The sequence below is a fragment of the Catharus ustulatus genome, chromosome 2 (assembly GCF_009819885.2).
Source record: "Catharus ustulatus isolate bCatUst1 chromosome 2, bCatUst1.pri.v2, whole genome shotgun sequence".
NCBI classification, from domain to species: domain Eukaryota; kingdom Metazoa; phylum Chordata; class Aves; order Passeriformes; family Turdidae; genus Catharus; species Catharus ustulatus.
In genome coordinates, this window is record NC_046222.1 from 20,225,210 (window position 1) to 20,249,225 (window position 24,016).

Sequence of the window (24,016 nt, forward strand, 5' to 3'; positions counted from 1 at the left end):
CACTGGAACTGTGGTCCGGAGGGATGGTAGATGGCCCACCCCTGGACTGGATGTGGCTCTGAGCAACCTGATCTCCTTGAAGATATTGCTGCTCATTGTAGGGGACTAGATGACCTTTAAAGGTCTCTCTCAACTCAAACTGTTACATGATTATCTACCAAAACTTATGTCCATAATAATAGTAATAAAGAAAATTGGTGATTGGACAATGCAGAGATATTTATTGGGGTGGCTTAACTGAGGGCGTATCAGAACAGGAACTTAAATACATTAACCAAAGCTTTTGCTGGTGTGTAATTTCCCTGTGGTTCTTTGTGGCAGGTGCCGTGTGGGAGAGAACTGGTGGTACAGAGGGGAGCACTGTGAGGAATACGTGTCTGAGCCACTGGTTGTGGGTATTGCAATTGCTTCTGTGGCAGGATTCCTTCTTGTGGCATCTGCTGTCATCTTCTTCTTGGCCAGGACCCTTCGAGACCAGTACACAAAGAGTGATACTGGGGACTCCCAGGGGTAGGTGACACCATCTAATATTTTAAAACACATCGGCTTCAATAAGGATAATCCTGTCATAAGTCTTATATCACACAGTTTGCAAGCAACAGGACGTACAGGCACCTCCAAATGCCAGGCTTCCTTAGCGTACCTGCTGCCCTTCCAGGCTGCAGAGAAGCTCACAGTGTGTTTATTGCTCCCCAGGCAGGGTGACAGCCTCTCGTCCATTGAGAATGCAGTTAAATACAACCCCATGTATGAAAGTGACACGACTGGCTACAGCCATTATTACCGGAGATACCCGCAGCTAACGTCCTACAGTTCCACCAGTGCAGAGACATCCACAGACTACAGCAGTGAAGAGATCAGGCACATTTATGAAAACAGTGAGCTTACTAAGGAGGTAAATGACCTTGTTTTCACAGTGGCATGGGAAAGATCACGGAAACAGTAAGCTTATTCCACACTTCTAACCTCAGAGGTGGGCCCGATCTTTCCCCAGGGTCTATGCTCTAGAAAAACAGGTTTCAGCTGCTGCAGCTATTTAAAAGAAGACAGAAAAGCTTGCTTTTCCTGCTTTCTTTTAGAGAAAGTTACGATTTTGTTCTGACCTGTAATGAGTTTCACATAATAAAGGAGCTGACCCCTTAAGTAACTTCATGGGAATTGGGGACGTTTGATGTATTACTTGACACAAAATTACCTTTTAAAGCCAACTATCTTATGTTAGAGCCAGTTGCACAGTGAAAAATTGGTACATCCAGGCCTTTTCACAGGGTGCTTTTGTTTTGGGTGTTTTCTGATTATTTTTAAAGTTTAAGTCTTTCTGTAACCTGCAAGTTAGATCACATCTTATTTCTTCCTGTACACACAGTATCCAAGGTTTACTCTAGTAGGCTTAAGAAAAGGGATTTTCATCCCAGAACTAACCACAGATCCTTAAGCAACTGTGAGAGGTGTGAATTCAGTATGTAGCTGGTAGGCTGACTGGTGGGCAAAGTATCTCTGAGAGATAAAATGGTTTTGTTAAAGCCTATTGAAGTGCTAGACTCTGTCCAAACCCTGCTTTTGATTTAAAAGCGAAGTATTACTGAATTCAAATGAAGTGCTTCACTTTTTTTTTCTTAATTAGAAGAATTATAATAAAATAAATAAAACAAAGAAGAATTTTAGCATTGGAGTGCCCAATTTCAAGCTCCACTCTTGGAAATAGCAACACACAGAAGCTTTATTTTCTAAAACCCAGAAATCAGTTATTTCAGTAACATTCTGATTTCTATTATGTACTTACAATTCTGTTTATTGTATTCTAGGAAATTCAGGACAGAATTCGAATTATAGAGCTCTACGCTAAAGACCGCCAGTTTGCAGAGTTTGTTAGGCAGCATCAAATGTAAGTGAAATGTCTTGTCTGGATAACTAATTCCTTTGATATTTTGTCCTGTGGCCTTTACTACATTACTGTGTTATTTTTTTAAGGTTCTAGAAATGTTAGGACACTAGAGGCTAAGATTTCAACATTATTTTTGAAGAGCTTCAACCCTTTTACAGTACTTAATAATCCCAGAAGTCCCAGGGTCGAAAAAAAGAAAGCAGTGAAGAAGAATCCCAGAGTTAATGGGTGTCAGAGCTCTGACACCAATTTAGGTCCTTGAAAGCACATATAGAATTTTATTAATCCTTCTGCTGTAATTCCCGTTTCCCAATGCTTTATTTAAAACCAGAAATTTTTAAAACCTGAAACAAAAATGCTAGTTTATCTTGAGTTCTCAAGATTTGGCAACTGACCAGCACTGGACACTGGTCACTGGTACAGTCCTGTCTGGTATTTGTGAGCACCAACTGTACCAGAAACTTTAAAATTCCAAACAATTAATCAATCTGTACTGTGATCTTTGATGAAAGCTAAGCACAAAGAAGGTCCTTAAGGGCTGAATTGTTAGCATATACACTCGCATGAACTGTATTCCTGCTGTAGGAAGCTGCAAACCACAGCTTGCTGGGTTACTTTGAAAGATAGTGTGGTAGAGTTCCTTGGCATCCTATTAAAAATGCAGTAGCAAAAAACTTGTGTTCCCAGATCTTCAGCAATTTTTTTAAAATTGAAAGGAACAGCAGTTCACATTTTTCCATGACAGTTGTTCATTTTTTCATCTTGAAAAGGATCAGTGTCTAGATTTTCCACAGCTGGAAAGTAGTAAGGGCTGCCTTGTATAAGCCTTGAATCCACCGTTTGAAAGATATGAACTTAATCACTGCTTTTCTGTTTTCCATTTCAGGAAGCTGCTTTAAGAAAAAAAGAAATTGATAGAATACACGTGGGAGATAAATGCTACCTTGCTGCCCCAGCAATGGGCTCAGATGTAACTGCAAAGTTACTTATAGTCTTAACATTGCATGGATGGATACAGATGTTTTCTAAATGAATGGCTAAACTTACAGATGTCTGTTTCTCAATTTCTTCTGGCTTTTCCGTGTAAAGTGACACTTTTAAGAGGCGATCAGAAGTGGCAGAGGTTATAAAAGTTCATTTTTCTTTAACTTCAAAATGGACATTGAAAAATTTTGTATAAAAAGGCAAAAAAAAAATCTCCTCAGATAAGACAAGATACATGCACAATCAAAATAAAATGCACATGGGAGATCCCTGCCTGGCATTTTATCCCCTCACTGGAGGATCCAGTGGCAATTTTATGGGTATGAAACACTAGTAGAAGGAAATATTTGATTTGCAAAGGAATGAGTTGTAGAAGAGAACTATTGTGCTAGCATTACCATTATTTTAAAGCATTCACAAAATTTTAAAGCAGACACAAACAAAACCTCACTGGAAAAGCTTTTCTTCTGTACAGATGCCTGATGTACATTTTACCACCTGGCATTAGCAAAGCAGAGGATAACACTGAGCCTGCAGCCCCCTGAGGGCTCTCCCTGGAATTCAGCATCACCACTGCCTGTCAGTGACCCCCCCAGGGAGCCTTGGCCAGGCAGGACAGTGCTGCTGCAGCACTCTACAGTGTCTTTAAAGCCAGGATGGTTGGTACTCCAGCTCATTCTGGCAGACACACAAGCTGGGGCACAGAAGGGCTTCTATCATACAAATGTTCTGTGAAGCTTAAGTGAATAACATTGATTTTTACTTTTTTTTGTAGGTAGACATTTTGTTTCATATTTTGTAAGTTAATTGCATTATTTATTTGTTGTGTGTTTCCTTCCCAGCTTGTGTTCATAACAGATTTAGTTTTTTAAATAGAAAGATGACTAGTTTTAATAATGAAATACTACACTGGCATTTGTGCCCATTCTTTTATATCTATATTATATTTAGTGTTTACTCAGTGTTGAATTCAGCCAACTAGTATTTGAAATTACTGAACTGGGCAATAGCCTGCCATGAACTCCCCTTTAAAATCAGGTACTTAAGTCTACGCACATTTGGTAGATGTCAGCATTTTCCTGCAGGAAAGGGAAAAACTGAAATGATTCTTAGTTTATTGGAAACAACACAGAATTTCTTAAACAGAAGAAGTCAGCCTAAAGCATTTTGAAATTGCTGAATTGAGATGTGGACTTCCAAGTAAAGCAGTAGAATTTTATCTTCAGATGATGAAGAGAGTTCTGACTTATGTTAAGCTGTGTTGGGGCTCTCTTCAGTCACCCAAGGTCTCTTGTTTAAGTCATTAACACAGCTGTCAGGGTTAGGGCACTAATTGCAATCATTAGTTTGTGCTAGCAAGAAAGGCCAAGTGATTTATTTCTACAATATCTGTAGTAGTTCTCGGCCCACATGTGCCAACAGCCACCTGATATATTCTAGAGTTAAGTGATAGTGAGAATTACTTGATTGTCTTTAGGCAGTTTAGCTAAACCAAATATTTCAATGCAAATTTTCTACACGTCCCAGCAAACCTCACTGGATCACTTACATAGTACCTTCTTGCCTTGAGTGGCAGGGGATGGGTATCAGAGCCACACATCTGTCAAAGAAATGCTCATATAAACCACTGAAAGCCAAATAATGCCAGACAGCAGGAAATACTATGGTGCTGCTGAACACTGTGACCAGATGTCATGAGACAGAGGCCCCATTCTACTGGCTGGCCCACAGGCTGTCAGAGCAGCTGGTCCAGAGCTTCTGAGGCACAGCCGACTCCTTGTAGCCCTGCAGCAGCGTGGCTGAGCCAACCTGTGAGCCATCACCAGGGCCTGTGATCAGAGAATCACTGGGCTCAGGGTGGGCAGCAGCTTGGGACTTGTTTCTGTGCAGTTCAGCTGCCAGCCCTGGGAGATTTGGTGCTGCTCCTGCTGGGTGCAGCAGTGGATGGCAGCTGGGATCACAGAGGTTTTCAAGGTATTCTGTTGTGCACAAGCTGAGATGAGGCTTGCTTACACTGAGTATGAGGTGTTTCAGTGAATATACAGTGATATTTTCTTTGTGTGTGTGTATACATATGAACATGATGGTATCTTTTCACTACAATAAAAAATTATTTCCAAGATTTTTTTCTATAACATTCATGTAGAGACTATGAGTTTGACATGGAGAAGGCATCTTAGCCATGAGCCTTTGCGTGCGTAGGATCAGAAAGTCGTTTTGTTTTAACAGAGTTGGCTAAACTGTTAAACTCCTTTCCTAAAAAAAGTGCCAAATATAGTTCATTAACACTTGCAAGGTTATAGTCTGAAAATTCATGCTGGAAAGCACATACCTGAGTGCTTTGCTTTCAGTTAAACTCTCTTGAAGATGTTTCATCCTTAATCAAAAAGCCAAGAACCTAATGAATGATTGACTTTCTTTGATACTTTCCCAATCCAAGGCAAAGATGAAGAACTCTAAATATCCTAACAATACAAACAAGAAAACCCCCAAGCCCCCCCAAACAACAAAAAAGCCAACCACCACCCAACCAGCTCTGTGTACAAATCTATCAGTCTATTATCAGTTAGCATGTGCTTTTTCACTTGTTAAAAGTAAAAAGTGCGTGTTTGAATGACTTGGCTCAATTTAAGAGCATGGAAAAAAGCAGGTAGTGTTTACTAAATGCTGACAAGTCTATCAGCCTCCGTGGTTCCCCTCAAGGCTGGAAATACTGAAGAAAATGAGGTCCCCCAGGATGCTACCTGCTCCCCTGTATCACAGGATCTCAAACACACAGCAGCCCAGGCTGGATCTCTCAAGACCTCATTTTTAAACCTCAAGGCACCAATCCACAGTGGCAGAATTCTACCAGGGCAGAAATTTTAATAGAAAACAAGTGTTCAGAGCTGCAAGACTATCAGCTTTTCAGGAATTTTGGCCTTGCCTTGTATTTGCTTTTTCACAAAGCAGAACGCCTTGCCCAGTAAGAAGTTAAAAGATACCAAGTAACTGAATCTCTATTCCATGAAGCCCCAGACTGTGAGCTTTGTGTTGCTGCTGGATAACAATTTAGTTCCAGAAAACAAGCTTTTTCAGGTTCTCAAAGACAGATGAAACTAAAATTTCTTTTATCTCCTCCAAACAAGGAAGTGTGTGAATAAACTTTTCCTAGAAAGGTTTTAAGAACTTACAGCTTAAATGTTAGAATGAAAAAATGGTTTTTTATAATCAAGAGTTTAATTCAAATTTCTCATCAGGCCTGCTGGAATTGGTCCTTATTCTGAAGAACTGCAGGAGTAGGAGAGGACTTTGAGGCCTCTGCCACATGGATTCTGTGAAGAGAGGCATGCAAAGGTGCTAGAGCTCCAGCATAGGGACAGTCATCTCATCCTATAAAACACAAAGCAAAAATATTCATCAAAACCAATTTATCTATCTGTAAGCATCATAGGACAGACACAGACTGACTCTATACAGCACAGGAAATGGTTCAGTGCATTGTTATTGTTTTAAATATTAGTAGAAAACTCACAGGGCTTTTGTGTTGGTTTATTTGAAGAGTACTACAACAAGCAGCAGCATTTCTGTCTTATCCTTCCACTACTTTATCCAGTTTGGAAACAGATATATCATCTTCTACATAACGTTGATCCATTTGCTTTGGTTTTGCAACTGGAAAAAAATTTCAAAGCTATTCCTGGACCAGACTTTTTTCATTTGTCAGACCAATTCTGGTTTTGCCATCATAACCACCAATTGGCTCTCCTATTCCAGGTTATTAATAACCCCCAGGAATTTTCATTGAGTTTCAATCCTCTTGGACTCTTGTTTGTGCTGCTACTCATCCTCCTTGCTGGGTCCCCCTCCACACTGAGCAGTGCTGGCAGCTCTGCTTGGGGGATGGCAGCAGGTTGCAGGACTAAAATGTCATAGTGCCTAACATGCTACAGCTGTTTTGAGCCTGTGCTTTTAGTTTTCCTGTGTTTCCAGTTAAACACAAAAGTAGATTTCAACTCTTAGTTGTTTCAGGATGAAAAATACCCTCAAATGCTAGAATTTTGTGAGACAGATGCCAATTTCTATTTTTAAAAAATCAATTCTACCATTCAGCATATCTAAGGACTTTGTTTCTGTACTAAATATGTACGTTGGAGTTAACTGCACTTAAAGCCTGACCTTTTAGACCTTTTAGAAGGGGGCATTGCCCCCAGCTCTCATTTATACAACTAAACCAAAAAAATATGATTATCTGTCTTGAGTCTTTGGAGGTTTAAATGTTGTTCAAAATCTATTAAGCAAATTAGAGTTGGTGTTAATTAGGCTTGTGGTTGCATCTCCACAGCTGATTACCAAATGGGGAAACCATGCCTTTCTGGCTGCCATAGCTCGAACAGAAATGAAAATGGGGACAATAAAGGATAAGGCTATACATCAAAACTTCAAAGTAGTAACAAGGGCACGTGGCTGGATAAAAGACAGCAAATGAAGAGGTAGATTTTCAGAGGTGAGTTTACAAGCAATCTAAAGTGTGAAAGATTTCCATCTAGTCATGGGAAACAGCTACAGGGAGAAAACTCACTCAGCCCCACCTAAAGAGGATTGCACAGTAATGATATGGTCTCTTGTCTCGGAAAGGGAGGGGGATGCGAAACACTTCCAGCAGCGGCACAGGACTTGTCTCCTGCTGTGACCTGCTGGTAACTGACTGCAGTTCACTGTTTGTAGGTCCCATCATCTGCTCAGTAAGGCAGTGGCTTTTCTTCTCATCCCTAGTTTCACATGGAAAGATCAGAATGTTTTGATCCAAAAGAATGCTTTATACAGTCCTCCAGTATACCAGAGACTGCTGCACAGCTTTTTTTTTTTCCTCTTTCTTGTCCTTTACTATTTATTATTTAAAGTTTTGATTTAAAAAATTAAATCAAAACAATGAGAAACAACAACAACAATGACAACAAAAATCAACAAAAGTAAACCCACAACCATGGTGGGAAGGCAGTGTATTTTACAGAGCTCTTCCTTATGGACTTCTCACTTTTCTCTTCTTCCCACCACAGCAACATTTATAAAGTCAGCACGTGAATATAAAACCCCACTGAGTTTTAAAAACCATCCCACTGTGAAATGTCCTCCCAAGGCTGGCAGGTAATGTGAATGGGAGCCCCATAAATACAGAGATTGACCTTTCAAGAGACTTTAACCTTCAGCATTAAGCAGATAGCTCCTGATGGGACATGCCTAATGCAACACTGAATACAGCAAGCTAACAAAAGCAGAAGCAGTGACTATGTGACTTGAGAGTGAGGTTGGTGGTAAATGCTTTGGGGTTATCTCTAACATGGATGGCACCACCGAGATTTTTCAAAGAGCAAAGCACTTGAGTGCTTTTCACTTATCTGCCAAGAAAAGAAGGGAAATGGAAGCTGCTGGTAAGGTGTTCAAAGCAGAGAATGAGTCCACAGTTTGCAGGCAGAGCAAACAAGTCTCTAAAAAGGGATCATTTAGTCTGGAAAGATGGAATAAAGTCATGTCAGAAAAAACAAAGTAAACAAAGAGGTTATATTTTAAAGGTTTTTTGCTATACAAGAATGAGGAAAAACACCCCATAACCATTATGATTTGATAAACCTTCAAGTCAATAAGCTGCTTTTATGTAATTATCCTTAATATTGTTTTGCAAAGGGCAGAGCTCTGAGCATTTCGCCCAGTCAGGCTCTCTGCAGCCTGCTGCTGCCACACCTGGAGATAAGCAAGGAGGAAGGATTAAGTAGTCTGTGTGCATCTATCCTTGGAGGTTACATGGAAAATTTTACTTTTGAAATATTAGTGAGGGATGTACACGACCCCAAAGAGCAGAGGTTCTGCAGCTTCACTGCTCAGCACCTATTTAAGAGCTTGTATCAATTCTTGTACCAAGTACTCTCAACTGCCTGTGGACAAACTTGTGAACTAGGCACTGTCCCTCTCCAAATTGAGCACTACAGCACCCCTTGTCATGATATAAAAATCTGATTAGCTGTGATGACCAGTATGTTTCCTCAGCACTTACCAAAACTTCCCACTCTTCAATTATTTTTGTGCAAAAAGTAGGTGATTTTGTAACATAAGAAACTTGGTCATGCGGGAAAAACCCCACAAGACAACCCAACAAAAATTTAGGAGAGCTATTCAGTCTTGTAAGACAGAAAACCAAAGATGAGAATTCTCCAGCACTCCTGTGAAGCTCTCATGAGCATCCCTTAAACTAGCTATAAGCCTCCTGACATACAATGGTTGTGTCCTGTCTCCATTCTGCTCTGGGAAATGGAAATCTCAAATTTAGCAAAGATCAGTCATCAAACAGAGAATGCATTCAGGGACCAACTTGGAAAACCAGAAGTATTTATCCAGCTTAAAATGAGAGATCATGCAAAATCTCACATAAAATTAATGCTGAAAAACAGAGCTGGTACAGCAAAATGCCATTACTTACTCTGACTGCATTTTCTAAGACCATCAGCTGTCTCACACATCCGGGATTATTTGATCATTTCAGGACATCTGCTGATCTCCAGTGTGCTTGCCTCAAAACCCTGCCACTCTGAGCTTTCTTCCCTCTAGTTAGTATCAAAGAGCTTCTGCATGAAAAGGCTTAATCAAAACTTAGTTCAAATTAAAGAAGCAGCCCAGCCCACCAGCAACAGCAATACTAACTGCTGTACATCCGTATCAATTGAATCCCACATCAGAGTGCTTTTGAGGCTGGGAGGGACAAGCAAAAGGTGGGGAGAAAAACAGACAAAAGACAAAGCTTGGCTACAGTCTGAGTCACCAACAACAGCTCAGACACAAGTCAATGTGAAACTCTAGAAAGGGAAAGAAGTCTCATCCACCTGTGCTTATGGGGTCTTTCAAAGGGCAGGGCAAAGAATTGATATCAGCCTACTCTAGTTAAAAGGTTTGTAGTTGATTTGAACTGATTAAATGTCATTTGCAGCTGCCATCAAAATACCATATGGACAAAAAGGGTTCTCCTGAGCATCAGCAAGAAAGACCAAAGCAACCACAGCATAGCAAGCGTCAGCTAAGTAAAGTTGCCATAAAATATGCAGACCACAAACAGTTGATTCCATGCTAAGAGAGAAGAGTGCCAGCTTAGCTTGGTTTCTGGGCAATGGTCTAAAGATCCCATGCAGCGTAGCACAGACTGAAGTTCCGTGAAGGCTAACTTGCCCTCCTGGGTAAGCTTTTCTACATGCACTCTAAGGTTGCTCAGGCTGCTGCCAGACTAGGGGACCTCACAGAACACACAAGTGATGGTTTGATCAGTACTGGCCTGCTGCCTTGATCGGCAGCTGAGCTCTGGAAAAGCTCAGGATGGCTGCAGCTGGCAGTTTGGAAAGGATCGTCCCATGGGGCAGCCCACATCACCCTGGTCCTTTCACCTGAACTGGCAGCAGTGTCCTCTCAGCAAGAGCCCTATCCACACCTTCCTGTGGGGAGGGAGGCCAAGATGACTCCCCAGCGACGACAAGGCAGTTCAGTTTGGCCGAGAGGGGTTGCCCTGGCTTTGGTGGGTGCTCACTTCTGGCACACACAGCACTGTGCTGGTTCAACAACATTGGAACACTGCAGCTGCCAGACATTTTCCAGTGTCTCTTGAGCAGACAGAACCACAAAGACAAAAGTGTTCTTTGGTTTCAAGATCTGACGGTTCATCTCATAGCTTATGGAAAATGGTTTCATGACTGACTCTTCTGCAGAAGACATCAACTACTGCTACAGTCCTTGCTTCTTAAATGAAGACTGAATAAATGCAGTCCCATTCTAACTGTCAGCATAAGGTTTGACATTTTACTTGCTTTGAAATTATGATGTATTTCTTTAAATCATGCTGGAAATCTTATGCCTATCAGTTTTAAAAAGCAACCTCTTAGGTATTGACACATTACTGAGAAATCTGTCACAAGGTGTTTCTAGAGGCAGTGAGTTGTAGTCAGGGTGCTTTCTGCAGAAAGCTGACTGAACATCATCCTGGACACTTATTAGACTTAAAAACATCCAGCCATTGAACAAACCCCTAAGTTTGGGGTCTTGATCAGTCTCGAAAAACTGTGATCTAGGTGAACTCCTTCAACATTAATCCTTTCCTTCACACCTCCCTCCAAAACTGCCATCTACCCACGCAGTCACCAAGGTCCAATCTTAAACTGTATCTTCAATAAGTTCTGCTCTCAGAATCTCAAGACAGTCTCATCCCAGTCTAATACATTCTTGCCAGCAGTGACAGTAAGCACCATTGCTCACAGAACATTTTTTTTGGTTGTAATAATTAGCTATAATCCACCAGAACATATATCACTTGCCAAGTTATCAAACTTATCTGCAGTTTGCCTCTCTGCTGAGGCTGGTGGTGATCATTCATATCCACTGGAGACTGCAATGATATGGCTCATTTCATATATGACACCAATTCACTATCAGAGGACAACTGATTTCCTAGTCAGCACTGAATATCAGGAATACTCATATAAAACCCTGGATACTCTAAGTTACATTTCATCTGAACATTGCCCACATAAATAAGTATGGACGTTAATGAAAGGGAGATGTCAACACTAAAAGGTGTTGAAAATTATTTTAGGAATAATGAATGCTTTGGGGATTAACAGTAGCATATGGTACCTTTCACCTCCAATTTACTGGTACAAATCCAGCTAGAGCAGCATGGATAAAAATCTTTACCATCTGGTGACTTACTACTGTATAGAAAATAAACAGGTGTTTACATCTGACACACATAAAATCCACCATAACTGGAAGTCTTGTTGGCTTTCTCAATAGATAGATCAAAGAAGGATAGAATACTCTTCTCTCCCAGAATAGCCAGTCTATTTACCTGAGAATTGAGCTGAATGCCAAATACTACCATTCAATACCAGAAACATTAAAATATGATCTACCATGTTTCCAGTCCTTCTTAGGGAACCAGGATGATTTATGGCTTTCAAACCAAAATCTCGTCTACGCCTTTCCTCCACAATAACCCCCCGAAGCAGTAGGTGTAACAATATTCTCCTTTTCTAAAAGCTTTATCTAGCTTTTTAAATCACTGGTGTTATAACAGTGCTACTTAACAATAATTCACTTTTAGCAGCTCTCAGATCATCCGTAACAGCTTTCATGACTCAGTGAGTTCTTTTGAAAATTATGCTTTTTTATACAAGAATACCATCCAAGTTTGAGTTACCTAGTTTGTTCATAAGTTTGCTCTCCCATGTTCCAATTTCTCCCTATGAGTTGGAAAATTTTTTTTCTAAAGAAATTATTATCGTTATTATTGTAGGAAACATGCAAGTAGTTAATATCAATCTTGAAATTAATAGCAACAGGTACATAAATATCCTCTGAGTTTCCTCTTAATTTATCACTTGGAAATGTGGAAATCACTTTATATATAGCAGAAGTTTTATATAGCTGTTTAATATATCTAATCTTTCTTAGTGGCATATGGGAGCTTCTCTGAATGACTTGAAACTGGGATAGTCAGAAGATAATTTGCTTGCCTTCTTTAAAGCTCTATTTTTATCCCAGAGCAAGTAGTGTGTTTTTGGTTAGGGCTGAATGCAGCTACTTTCCCATCATGTAAGGAGCAGGAACACAAATCGCATCAGAGAAATCTCTTAAGTTTCCTTGGCAAATCTGCACCTGCTGTTTTTTAGCCTCTTAATAAAAAAGACCAAACCAATAAGTGTTCTTATTTCATTACCCCATGTACACTTTGAACACTACTGATCAAAGGCCTGACAATGCAAACTAGACACTTTCTGTTCTTTCTCTTTTGCCTGTTTTATCAGGATGATTAACACACACCAAGTAAGACAAAGCTAGAGATAACTGAAAGGGATTGAGATCTGCCAGAAGCACCATCTTACAAATCATATTATGTCTTTTCATACTCCAGTCATATCAGCTCCCTGGTCTGACCACTCATGTCTGGATACACTCTCTGGCAGGGCTGCCCAGGAATGTTTCCATGCATCTGCTAAACTTTTCCAGGTATCTTTGGGCTTTTATCGTTACTCTGAAAAATACACACGTATTAAAATAAAGCATCAGTGACTACTAAATCACCAGATATTTGGAGCCAAAAGTAGCCCTGTACAACAGAGAACAGTTTACCTTACTTTGAAGTTACCAAGCGCCAGGCTGTAGTTTAAACATGGTGTGCACCTCGGTCTCTGTAATGACTTCTCCTTCAGTTCTTGCATGCTCTTAACTATACAGCTGCTGAACCTGGGAATTCCTGGGTGAATGAATGAGCAAAGTTTCAAAGGGTTCTCTTCTAAAAATGAAGTGCAATGTGTGAAGAGTTATTCAAGAATTCCAAGGACCAGAAAGTGCACAGGCCCAGATGCCTGCCCCATATCTGCAAGGCCTGTTAGAAAGACAACCCAGTTTAGGATTTTCTTGACACTTATCCATGTACGATTTCAGGACTTTGTCCTTCAGATTCTTCTATATATTTGTGGTACAGACAGAAGGCAAGAAGGCTTAATTTGAGCCTTGCTTTCAGATAGTCCTGAAAAATTTCCTGTGTCTCATCAGAATTAATGGCTTCTTTAAGGCTCTCTGTCAGCTGGTGCACTGCTCTAGCAAGTTTTCTAGGAGAAAAACAACAACAACAAAAATACAAAACCAGAACTGAAAAGCAACTATTTGACACATGTTTAAATACAATTGCAAGCTGGCTGAAACTAGATGGAGTCCTAGAAAAACAATAAAGGGACAAAGTTTTCTTTGAAATGGACAACTAACATCAACATAAGCTTGTGCTGTTCTAAACAAAAGGTAAATCCTGACAGGAGGTACCAGAGAGTTGCTGTCATTCCCTAAGGATGCAGTAACATTCTTCTGGTTGAGCTGAAACCTAGAGTTCAGACTGGTGCTAGTCCCTAGATTTACATTTGTAGTAATATACAAAGAAACCTGACTCTAACTTTGTGGTCAGCAACGTCCTCACTACCAGAGCAAGTATCAGCCTGTGGAGCTATCCTGCTATGCTTTATTAACTCTTTTAGCTCAGTCTCCAATTGGGGATGGGGAATAAATAAATAACTAAAAGAAAATATAAAAAGCAAATAAAAAAAAAAAAGTTACACACAACTACTTCAGTAGACTTCAATGCTATTAGATATACCAGAAAATACTCAGACAAAAAATGGTGTGTGCTAAGACTATATTTCTTACCATTTTCCCCACCCTAGATTCTCTTTTAGCTTCCGATTTTTGCTCCTTTAATTTTCTCAACTTATCCCACTTCTTAGCTGCCTTTCTTATGAGCATAATCTAGTATAATCTTTCATTTTCTCCTGTCATAAAGTAGGACTTGAAGGAGTGTTGCACACTGAATGGCAGCTGATTTTCTCGTGCTATCTCAGGTGTCTCAACTTTAAACAATACAGTAATTTCACAACCATAAGGCGCACCGGACTATAAGGCGCACCCCCCGGGAGCCGGCAAAATCTGCAACTTTGTAGATCAGATAAGGCGCACCGGACTATAAGGCGCACTTTTTTTTTTTCAGCGAGGCTCCGCCCCCAGCTCCCCCCGCGCGGTTGCTGGCCGAGGCCCCGCCTCAACCCGGCAGCCATGGGCCCCTGGACCCGCCTGTATTCGCTGCTTCGTGCAGCAACCCCGGGGCCGGGGCATGCCCGCTGCCGCTCTGTGCGGTGTCCCCAGGGCCCCGCTGCTCCGGGTGCCCCGATGCCGGTGGGCTCGCCCTGTGCTGCCACTGCCCTGGTTCGGGCGGCTTTTCCTCCCCCGTGCGGCGGCCGCCCCGATGCCAGCGGGCCCGCCCCGTGGAGCCCCTCTCCCCTCACATCCTGACGCTGCTGCGGGGCCATTCCCCACTCACAGCGCAGCACAGCCCCGCGGGGGCACTCCCTCCTCACAGCCCGGCACAGTCCCGCTGCCATTCCCCCCTCACAGCCCAGCCCTGCTGCGGGGCCACTCCCCCTCATGGCTCGCACTTCCGGGTTGGCAAATTTTGCCACTTTGTCCATCAGATAAGGCACACCGGGCTATAAGATGCACTTCCGGTTTCAGGGGAAAATTTTAGTCAAAAGGGTGCTCCTTATAGTTGTGAAATTACTATACTTTGTTGTCCCCTTATACCCAGTTGCCTTTCCTTGATCAAATTGTTATGCCCCAAGTTCAACATCATGAGCTAATAATTGAAAATAAGAACTAAAAGGTGTGTGTTTTGCTATTCACCTGTAATACGAGAAGCTGTCTGAAACTGGAGGCATCTTCATCTTACATACAAAGGCATTTAACAAGATCCTGTGACCTGACAATGAGCTTAGAAGAGCTAGACAACAAATGAGAAATACTCAGGTGTTTAAGCACATAGTGGTTCTGGAGGGGTTGCTCAGATTCTGGACTCACTTTCACTTGGAATCCTCAAACCTAAATAATCTTCCCCTCAGCTTTCTAAAAAGTGACATCTTAGCTTCACTTCTAAGAGAAAAATATGATGGCACCCTTGAAGGCATCTGACAGCAATACCTTTTAGCCTGAGCATGTATGTGGGCTTCATCCTTGTCCTTGTTTACACCCCTGATTGAGCTAAGCACATAAAACTGACATACTGCTTCCTGCATTTGGCAATCCTGCTTTATATTCTGTACATGACTACTGTGATATACATGAATCCCAGGGTACAGAAACACTTAAATGAGACTGGGCTTACTTAAAAAAAAAAATAAAAATCAAGATATCTTTGTAATACACATAAAAAATCATAACTTTGTACACATGGAGCTACTACAGCAAGTTTGCACTGTCCTGTTCTCTGAAATAGTGATAGAAACCAGCACCAAAAGGAACAAAGCTCTTGGAAGTTAATACATGCAGTTAATACATGCACTTCTGCTAGGAGTTTTCTCAGTGACTCACACTCTTAACTCTGTTAGATCCTAAGGGGGCTTCTTCCCTCAAAGATTGTACCTACTTACATGACTCAAATGTGAATTTCACAAACTACTCACAAGGAACATAGGTTTTGATTCATCTTTTATCAGCTCCTGGATCCTGACCTGAGTTTCACTTTTTATTTTTTCCAGATATTCTGTAATGGTTTAAAATAAAACATGGTCAAAAATAATCTTGGATTCTTCTTCTGTAAAGATATCACACTTGTGACACTGAGCACAGCATTTTTTGTGTGTGTCTCATGTCCAGCCTGTGCCTGCTATTTCTTTCTTTGTAATACATACAGAATCTGATCTCTCTCATCAGTTTGATATTTTTTCTTTCAGCCCCATCACCACTGGCCTTTCTATACTCATCACATTTCCTCAGAGCTATTCAGTGTAGCACTATTTAGATAGTTACCCTAAGCAGTAGCTTCCATTACACTTCCTTCACTGATCAGTCATCCCCCTAAGCCTGGGAGCTCTAGCAGGACTCATCCTCTGCCTCCAGGAATAGAATTACCTCCTCTTCCACTATCCTGCTTCACTGCACGGCCATCCCATCCCATTTAGTGTCACCACCCCTTGCTGTCCCACTCTTTGTACTACCTCCAATAGAAAATTCTTGTCCACAACTGTCTGTGGAGATTTCCCTGACTTCCTTTTTGAAACACTTTCAATAATTGGGGTGATTTGGGTGATTTCCCACCCCAACCCCACAGAAATGCTTTCCCAATAGGAAATCCACCCAACAGATTTATCCAACAAGTGCTGTTAACTTAAAAAATCCCAGCAATCCAATCTTACAAAACTAAGAAAAGGAAATTTAACTTCCTTTTAATAACACAGAGAAGAGTACCCCATTTCCAGTTTTTTTATATAGCTATAAACACACCATTCTCATATTCTGCAATTACATCTGGCCTTGTACCTTTAGTGTACAGAATCATGTTCAATTTCCTCTGCTCTGGGCCACATTCCTAGCTGTCACAGGGTTTCTATGTTGTTCTAGGCAAGCTGCTAAGTTACTAAATATCTGGAAATCTGCAGCACCTACTTCCTCTTCAATAGAACCAAGAGAAGTACTTGGCTTTCTCAGATTAATGGTAGGCCAAATCTGATCTCTATGCCTTTTCTCAATCTATTACTTTTTCTCTTCTAATAATTAGACAAGGATAACGTTAGTGCCTCATTTGGGTGCTGCAGAGGTCAATAAAGCACTTGAGGAAGGTTCATGCATAAGCTGTACAAATGAATCGTAGTAAAAGAGCAAAACTAAAACCCAACAAAAGCCATTAAATCTGGCCAACAACAAATAGAAAAGCAAAGCAGAGAAACACCTCAAACCCTAATTGTGCAGGATAAAAGAAAGATTAATGAAAGATCACATAATCTGTTAAACATATATTACCTCTCCTCTAAATTATGTGTAAAAAATTCTCTGCATTTACATGGCTGACCTTGTGTCTCATTAACCAGTGTCAGGGTCTCACAAGTTGTCTAGTGGCATAAGGAGTAACAGTTGTCTTAAAATTGCATGCTGAACTAGCAGCACAAGGGCTCATTAGAAAGAATGAAGGAGAAAACCTGGCCAAACTTCTTTTCAATTTTCATTTATCCTTTAAGGACAATCAGGAAAGCAGATGGTCTACATTCCTGCACAGCTTCTGAGTAAAGAAAGCTGATCCATTTATTTAATAGTCTTACCTCCTGTCAGTCCTGTCTTTGGCAAATGGCATATTGCAAGCTTTCCCCTTACTACAAGACTTCTTTCCTGTCAGGCTTGGAAAAATTTAAGCTTTACTGTCAGTCAGATGAGTCCCTTTATCCCATTTGGCAACAAACCAGCAAGTCTGTAAAAATAGACTGCCATCTGACTAAGCAACTGAGAGACTGTAGGACTTGCTGGAATGCAACCAACCTGAATGCTAGTTAATCAGCTGATGCCTTTCCAGCAACACCTTCTGGCTGCTCGTAAAGCATAGGAGACCTCTTTCCATAGTGCACTTAAAAGAGCATATTTAAAGTGGGCATTTGCTTTGTTTTCTTTGGTCTGAGGTAGTGTGTTTGTGTTTTTGTGGCTATATTACAGCTTCCTGATTGTAAAAGTTTGTTAACTTGAGCCGTTCTCATGAGATCTCTATAGAAAGTCTCATACTATTTTCTTTTCACCTTTTGTGCTTTGGGACAAAAGGGAACATAAGAGACTCAAAACCAAACATAGTTCAGAAGGCCTTAATTCAGAAGACTTCTGCATAAAGGCTGTTTGATGTAGTGCATACCAGTTTGTCATACAGGAATGACCATTCTTGGTTATTAGGAAGGCAGTAGACAAACATGGGTCAATCTTTGTGAAAGTGAGGTATTTCATGGTACTCTGACAGTATCAAGAGTATTTTGGTATTATTGACAGAATTTTTTTCCATCTAAAATAAATTAAACTCCCTCCATACAGATCAATCACTAACACAAGCTACAAAGAGTCAATAAAGTAACTGAAGTGAAAGACACTCCTCCTTCCTCTCAATATTTACTTCACCAGTTTAGTCTCCTGAATAGGATAACCTCGAATAAAGAAGTTAAGTGGAAATGACTTGCTGACATCAGTCTATTCTAATATTTCAAGCTGAATAGTAAAATGTGATGGCTTCAAATCAATAAAATGATTCTACAACTATCAAATTTAACAATTAATAATAATATCTGAGAAATTTTTGAGGTGTGTATACAGGCTGACTGAACTATCTGAACTTCATATTTTGGATTAAACACTTGCTTTTCCAACATTGCTCTTACTCCCTCACTCTCAAATGTATTTAAGCAGATAACCTACAGCACACTCTGCTGGAATTTCTAGGCTGGTGCTTCACTGAGAATTTTTTCACTCATTCTTTTCTAAGTAATTTACTTTTATATCTATACAAATGATAATTATAATTAAAAACCTTGTGGTATTGTTAACATTGTGCCCTAGAGATGCATTAGAAATGGTACCTGCACTTCAAAGAATGAGCATATTATTTTAATTAGAAACAAGTACCAGTATGGGACAATAGGAAAGGAAATCTCAGGGAAGTATTCAATACCTACTGTCTTAAGGACAAGGTACAGACTGTTACCTCTAGACTGCTATCCCAAATTCCAACACAAGACTTCACTTCAATGATAACTTTCAAGAAAAATTTAAATAAATGCTCTGTCATATATGAGAGGAAAAGCCAATTCCCAAGAGAAAAGTGGAGATGCACTACACATTTAATTCATTTGTATCACAATTATCCACACAGAAGGGAAGAGTGGAAAAGAAGAAAGTTCCTAAATTTTACTGTTACTCACCCCATTATTTTATTATTATTATGGTCTTAAAGACAAGCCATGGTACTCTACAAGACTAGGTAATCAATTAATTCAATACATCTCCAGAAAAAAAACATTTGCTGTTTAACAGAAAAAAATGTTAATTATAGAGGAAAATATGTGTGTTTCAGTCCTCTACTGAAGTCTTTGAGGAGAGAAATAAACTCCAAGATATAACTACAATTAGGTTAGGAAAATTTGCCACTTTCTACCAAACTCCACGACAGAAAAATTTCTGATCAGAAATTGTGCATCACTGTCTGGTCCTGTGAATACTGTTAGAAGGCAGAGAAAGCTGTTCACCATTTTGCAACTGGACACAATCCATTCACCACCCTGCTGGAGTTTTGTTTGCTTGGTGTTGCTTTGTGCCCAACCCCCCCGAGAGAGACAACAGGCACACCGCGATCTTTTCGACCAAAAAAGAGCGCGTTTATTCTTCTTCCCTGTTCCTTTATCACCTCCTAAATGTATCTCTTTAAGCTCCTGTTATTGGCCCAAAGTGTGACTGTCCAGCCCCCTTTCAACCAATTTTGACTTCTTGCAGCCAGGCAGGTACCATTGGACCAATCCCCTAACTTTTCTCAACTTTTCTCCTGGTGGGCTGTGTCCCACCAGTGTCCTTTTCCACAGCTTGTACTGTGACAGTTTGGTTTCTTTTTTGAAATTAAAAATAATATCCTTTTGCAAACAAATGGTAGCAACTGGTTTGATAAAAACATTGAATGTAAAGTCTCCCTCTTTTGCCTACTGCCCATGTAATTTTACTGGATGGCAAATGTTTCAGATCTTGCAGAGGATATATTCTTAGATCCCAGGGCAGACAGGCAAAGTTCATACTAACTTCCTTTTAGACATGGTGATTAGTTCTTGCTCTCAACTTTTTTAATTGGGATATCAAAAAAGGAGTCCTCCAAGAATCAAATTTTGCTACCTAGAAATGAAAAGCCTGTAAAAGCAAATGTATACTAAAAAAGAACATATGCTCCTCATTTCCCCAAATGATACTCTAATCTGTTAGAAGGAAAGTCAGTTTGGGATTATTGCAATATATACTTTCCATTAGTTGGGGGCCTCCTGCTCCCCCATATGCTGCTTTTCCTTAAAAGTGCAGGAAGGACTATTCATTCCAGTTGTGGAGCTGCATGCAGTCTGTCAAATTTATTGCATTTGTGTTGATAGAGATCAAATGAACATTTAGCGTCAAAACACCTGTAGCTGCTAAGCTAATTGTAGCAGGGGATGAGTGTGTGTGGGAGAAGAGAGTTGACATGTTGGAGCTGGACAGGAGATGTGAGCAAACCTGCACAAGTGTAAATGACAGGGGTTTACTGCAATCCAAATGCTGGCATGGCAACTTGGGTTGGTCCTAGATCAAAAAGATAGGAAATGTGAGCTGCTGGAACACGAGTAACATCTTCCCAGCTTCCAGCAGCATGAGCAAACAGGGCATATCCATTGCCAATTTTTCTCCCTTTTCCATTGAGCACCCGTTTTTGGGATGTGTGATTTCCAGTACCTATTTTTTTTGGGTGTGTGCTTTCCATCAGCTATGAAAGCATTTATCAATGTGCTTTGAGAGGCAGCTGAAAGCACAGATGAAAGTGGGTGTCTGGTGAGCACACAAGTAATAACCATTCAGAGAGTTTTATCCTATTCAAGCAAAGCTGAGCTTCTAGTCCTGACTAGCCCCCAATATTTTTCCTCTCAATTAGAGCAACAAAAAGCTGTATTGCAAGGAACTCTTCCTGAAGTGCTACAGATTTTCATGCAAGAAACTGAAATTCAGTAACCACGTTCAGTGTGGCAATCAGTATAAACCCCTGATTAAATAAAATACAGCTTAAAAAAATACCTCCGCTGCTAAACTTGCCATTATTTCAAAAGGATGTGTTTGAAGTAAGCAATACTTGAACTAAGGCCCTGCTGACCACAGATCTGCTTTCCATGGTAACTGGAAGGTTTACTTTACTTCCCAAGAAGTTCTACATGATCATTTGCCATGCTGGCCCAATATGATGATGAAAGTAGTTTTTAGTTCCTACATAGCAGTGTAGTCACTCCTCCACATCCTCATTCTAGAAACAGTTAGGATGTTTTCCTTCAAGATTTGGAAGAAAAAATTTTCATGTAACTGGCACACACATAATAATAATAATAATAATAATAATAATAATAATAATAATAATAATAATAATACTAACAATGACAATAATAAAACAACAACAATAAAAACAACCAAAACCCCACAGAAAACCACCCCCAACATAAAAACCCAAGAAATCTTGCAGTCACAACCCACTTAAAAGAACAGTAAATCCTAATTATCTGTTGTATCCACGACTAAAAGCCTGCAGGAAAAAAAGCACAAGAAAGAACAGAAGTCTTGTATTTCAGGTCTAAATCTAATTCTAGAATTAGGGATTAAAACACAGGCTTCCAGAGCAAATGCAAAAAATCTGTTTTCATCAGTTAAAACCTAACGTGAAGAACAGACAAACCAATACTGGTTCTTTCCAACTGACAATGGTGGAGTACTGGGAAGTGTTTTCAGACGGTATCCAGTTCCACACAGGGCCCCAGAAATACATCTCAGAGCACACATAAAGAAGGGATGAAATGCCACCAGTGCTGTCTCTCAAGGACTCATCTCTTTTTGCTCCCTGCAGTTCCATCCTTCAGCTAACTCCCCTCTCTTCTGTGCAGGGATTCTGTTGTAAATCTCAAAACTGCTAACTGCTCTCACTACCTCTGTTTCCAGGACTGCTAAGCAGTTTAAAAGTAAAAGTAATTACTTCAAATTATTTTCCAGGTTTTTACTGATCCGGCTTCTGTCTTCTGCAAGCTCAGATCTCCTACAGTAAATGAAGAACATTTCCTTCATTCTCACTAATCTTAGTAGTCAAAAATAATAATAAAAAAAGGTCCAGCCATACTTCAGCAAGCATTATCTTTTCTTCCTACAGCTTCTTGAAGTGCAGTAAGCCCAAGAGACGTAACATTTTGGACAGACTATAAAACATGATACCAAAACCTGTTCTCCCCATAAAAGAAAGTGTTTGCCTTTACTATCTCCTGTTTTATATCCCTTAAAAACAGCTGTCTTAACTAGCATTCTCCCATTTTTTCCACATTCAAGATAAAATTCTCTTTGTTGATATAGACACTGAATGTATCAACTTTCTTCTACCAAAAAAATTAAACCAACCAAATAAAAAATCTCAAACCAGAAAAAAAACTTACCATCAAAAAAACCCTACACCAAACACCCCACGACAAATCTAAATCCAACAAATGAACCTTCAGGGAGTCCCTGCTTTAATTTCAATGAAGATTCTCAGTGAGTAAGACTCAACTGTAAGCTACTTAAGGGTGTTTGACAACTTGCAAGCACAGAACCAGGAAACATTTTACATATTGCTTTATGAATATAAACATTTTACATATTGCTTTATAAATGCCAGTTGTGCATCCTCTGTACTTCAAAAGCAAGATTCAGGCAGCACAGGGGCTCAAACCACCAATGTTCATGTAAGTCAAAGGATGGACTGATGCTTTAACACAGTATCATCAGACAGATGTAGTGCCGGTGCAACCTGCTGAGCAGTTTTGAGCTACTAAAGTGCTAAATGAATGTTGACTACTCAGGACTAGTCCCTCACCCAACCATGACATTTCTGTGAGTGACTTCACTAGAAAATCTCGAGTAGGAAACCCCTGCATAACTCTTTCTAGCCTGATCACTTAAGACAAGGTCTTCTAAACATGGATTTTCTCTCCTAATTGAAGCTGTTATTGTGGTACTGTATTATTGTGCTGCTGTAAGAGGGGAGTAACACCTTTGATTTGAACTACCAACAGAGTAATAGAATATCTTCAGTTGGAAGGAACGCATTAGGATTGAGTCCAACTCTCTCCTCCTCACAGAACTACATAAAAATAAACCATATGACTAAGTGTTTTGTCTAGACACTGGTTGAGTTTTTACAGGCATGGTGCTGTGACCACTTCCCTGGGCAGCCCATTTTAGTGACTCCCCTCTCTGTGAGGGGGCAGATTCCTACCCCCCTCTCTGTGAGGAATCTTTTCCTAATGTCCAATCCGGACTGTGCTCCGGAGATGCTGAAGCCTGTACCCCATTACTGCAGGTTCCATTATTTTTCAAACAGGATCATTGCACACACAAAGCTGGGGCATTGGTGTGTTGTCCTCAGAAATGAGAGCTGCACGCAAGTGTGCCTGGACAGATCCCACTGAGGGCTGGAGGTGGGAGCCAGGCAGCCTCGACATCCCTGATCCAAGCACATCCCATGGGCTCCAGTGCTGCCGTGCTCTGGACACCGTGGCTCAGGCACCGTGGTTTGGGCACCATGGAAAGCACCACAGCTAAGGCATTCTATTTATGTGCTAACATTTATAGGTAATAGTGGTGATAATTGCTCACTGTCTGTGCACTAAAATACCTTTTAACAATACCTTTTGCATGTAATTATGAAATAATAATAATAATATGAATATACAAATTTTTATTAAATTATATTACATATAATTTCATAATATGAAACTGTGGGGTGGAAAATCATGCCACTGTTCACAAAGGAGACACCAGAGTCCTGCACCTTTGTTCAAACAAAGGGAGAGAGTCCACTGAGGTGTAACCCCATGGAGTTTCTCTCCCAAGGTTTTGGGGGACACAGCCTCCTTTTCCTCTAAACTCCCAGCAGCACATTGCCCCACTGACTGAGGAACTAGGATGGTACAACCTTCCTGAACAGCCTAGCACATATTCCCTTGAACCCCTAACTGTCCTTCAAAGTTTAGAAGTTCAGGCTGTCTGGGTTCTTCAATAGAC

At 40.4% G+C, this 24,016-nt stretch overlaps 1 protein-coding gene across 1 annotated transcript in view; it reads left to right on the top strand.

Moving 5' to 3' along the window:
- The window catches only part of IMPG2 (interphotoreceptor matrix proteoglycan 2), a 51,295-nt gene extending 46,377 nt beyond the window's left edge, over positions 1–4,918 (top strand). The window contains exons 18-21 of the mRNA XM_033086830.1: positions 322–510; positions 697–895; positions 1,806–1,885; positions 2,772–4,918. Coding sequence (XP_032942721.1) covers positions 322–510; positions 697–895; positions 1,806–1,885; positions 2,772–2,784 — 481 coding nt within the window. The 3' untranslated portion in view covers positions 2,785–4,918. The remainder of the gene's footprint in view (positions 1–321; positions 511–696; positions 896–1,805; positions 1,886–2,771) is intronic.
- Positions 4,919–24,016: the final 19,098 nt, after the last annotated feature.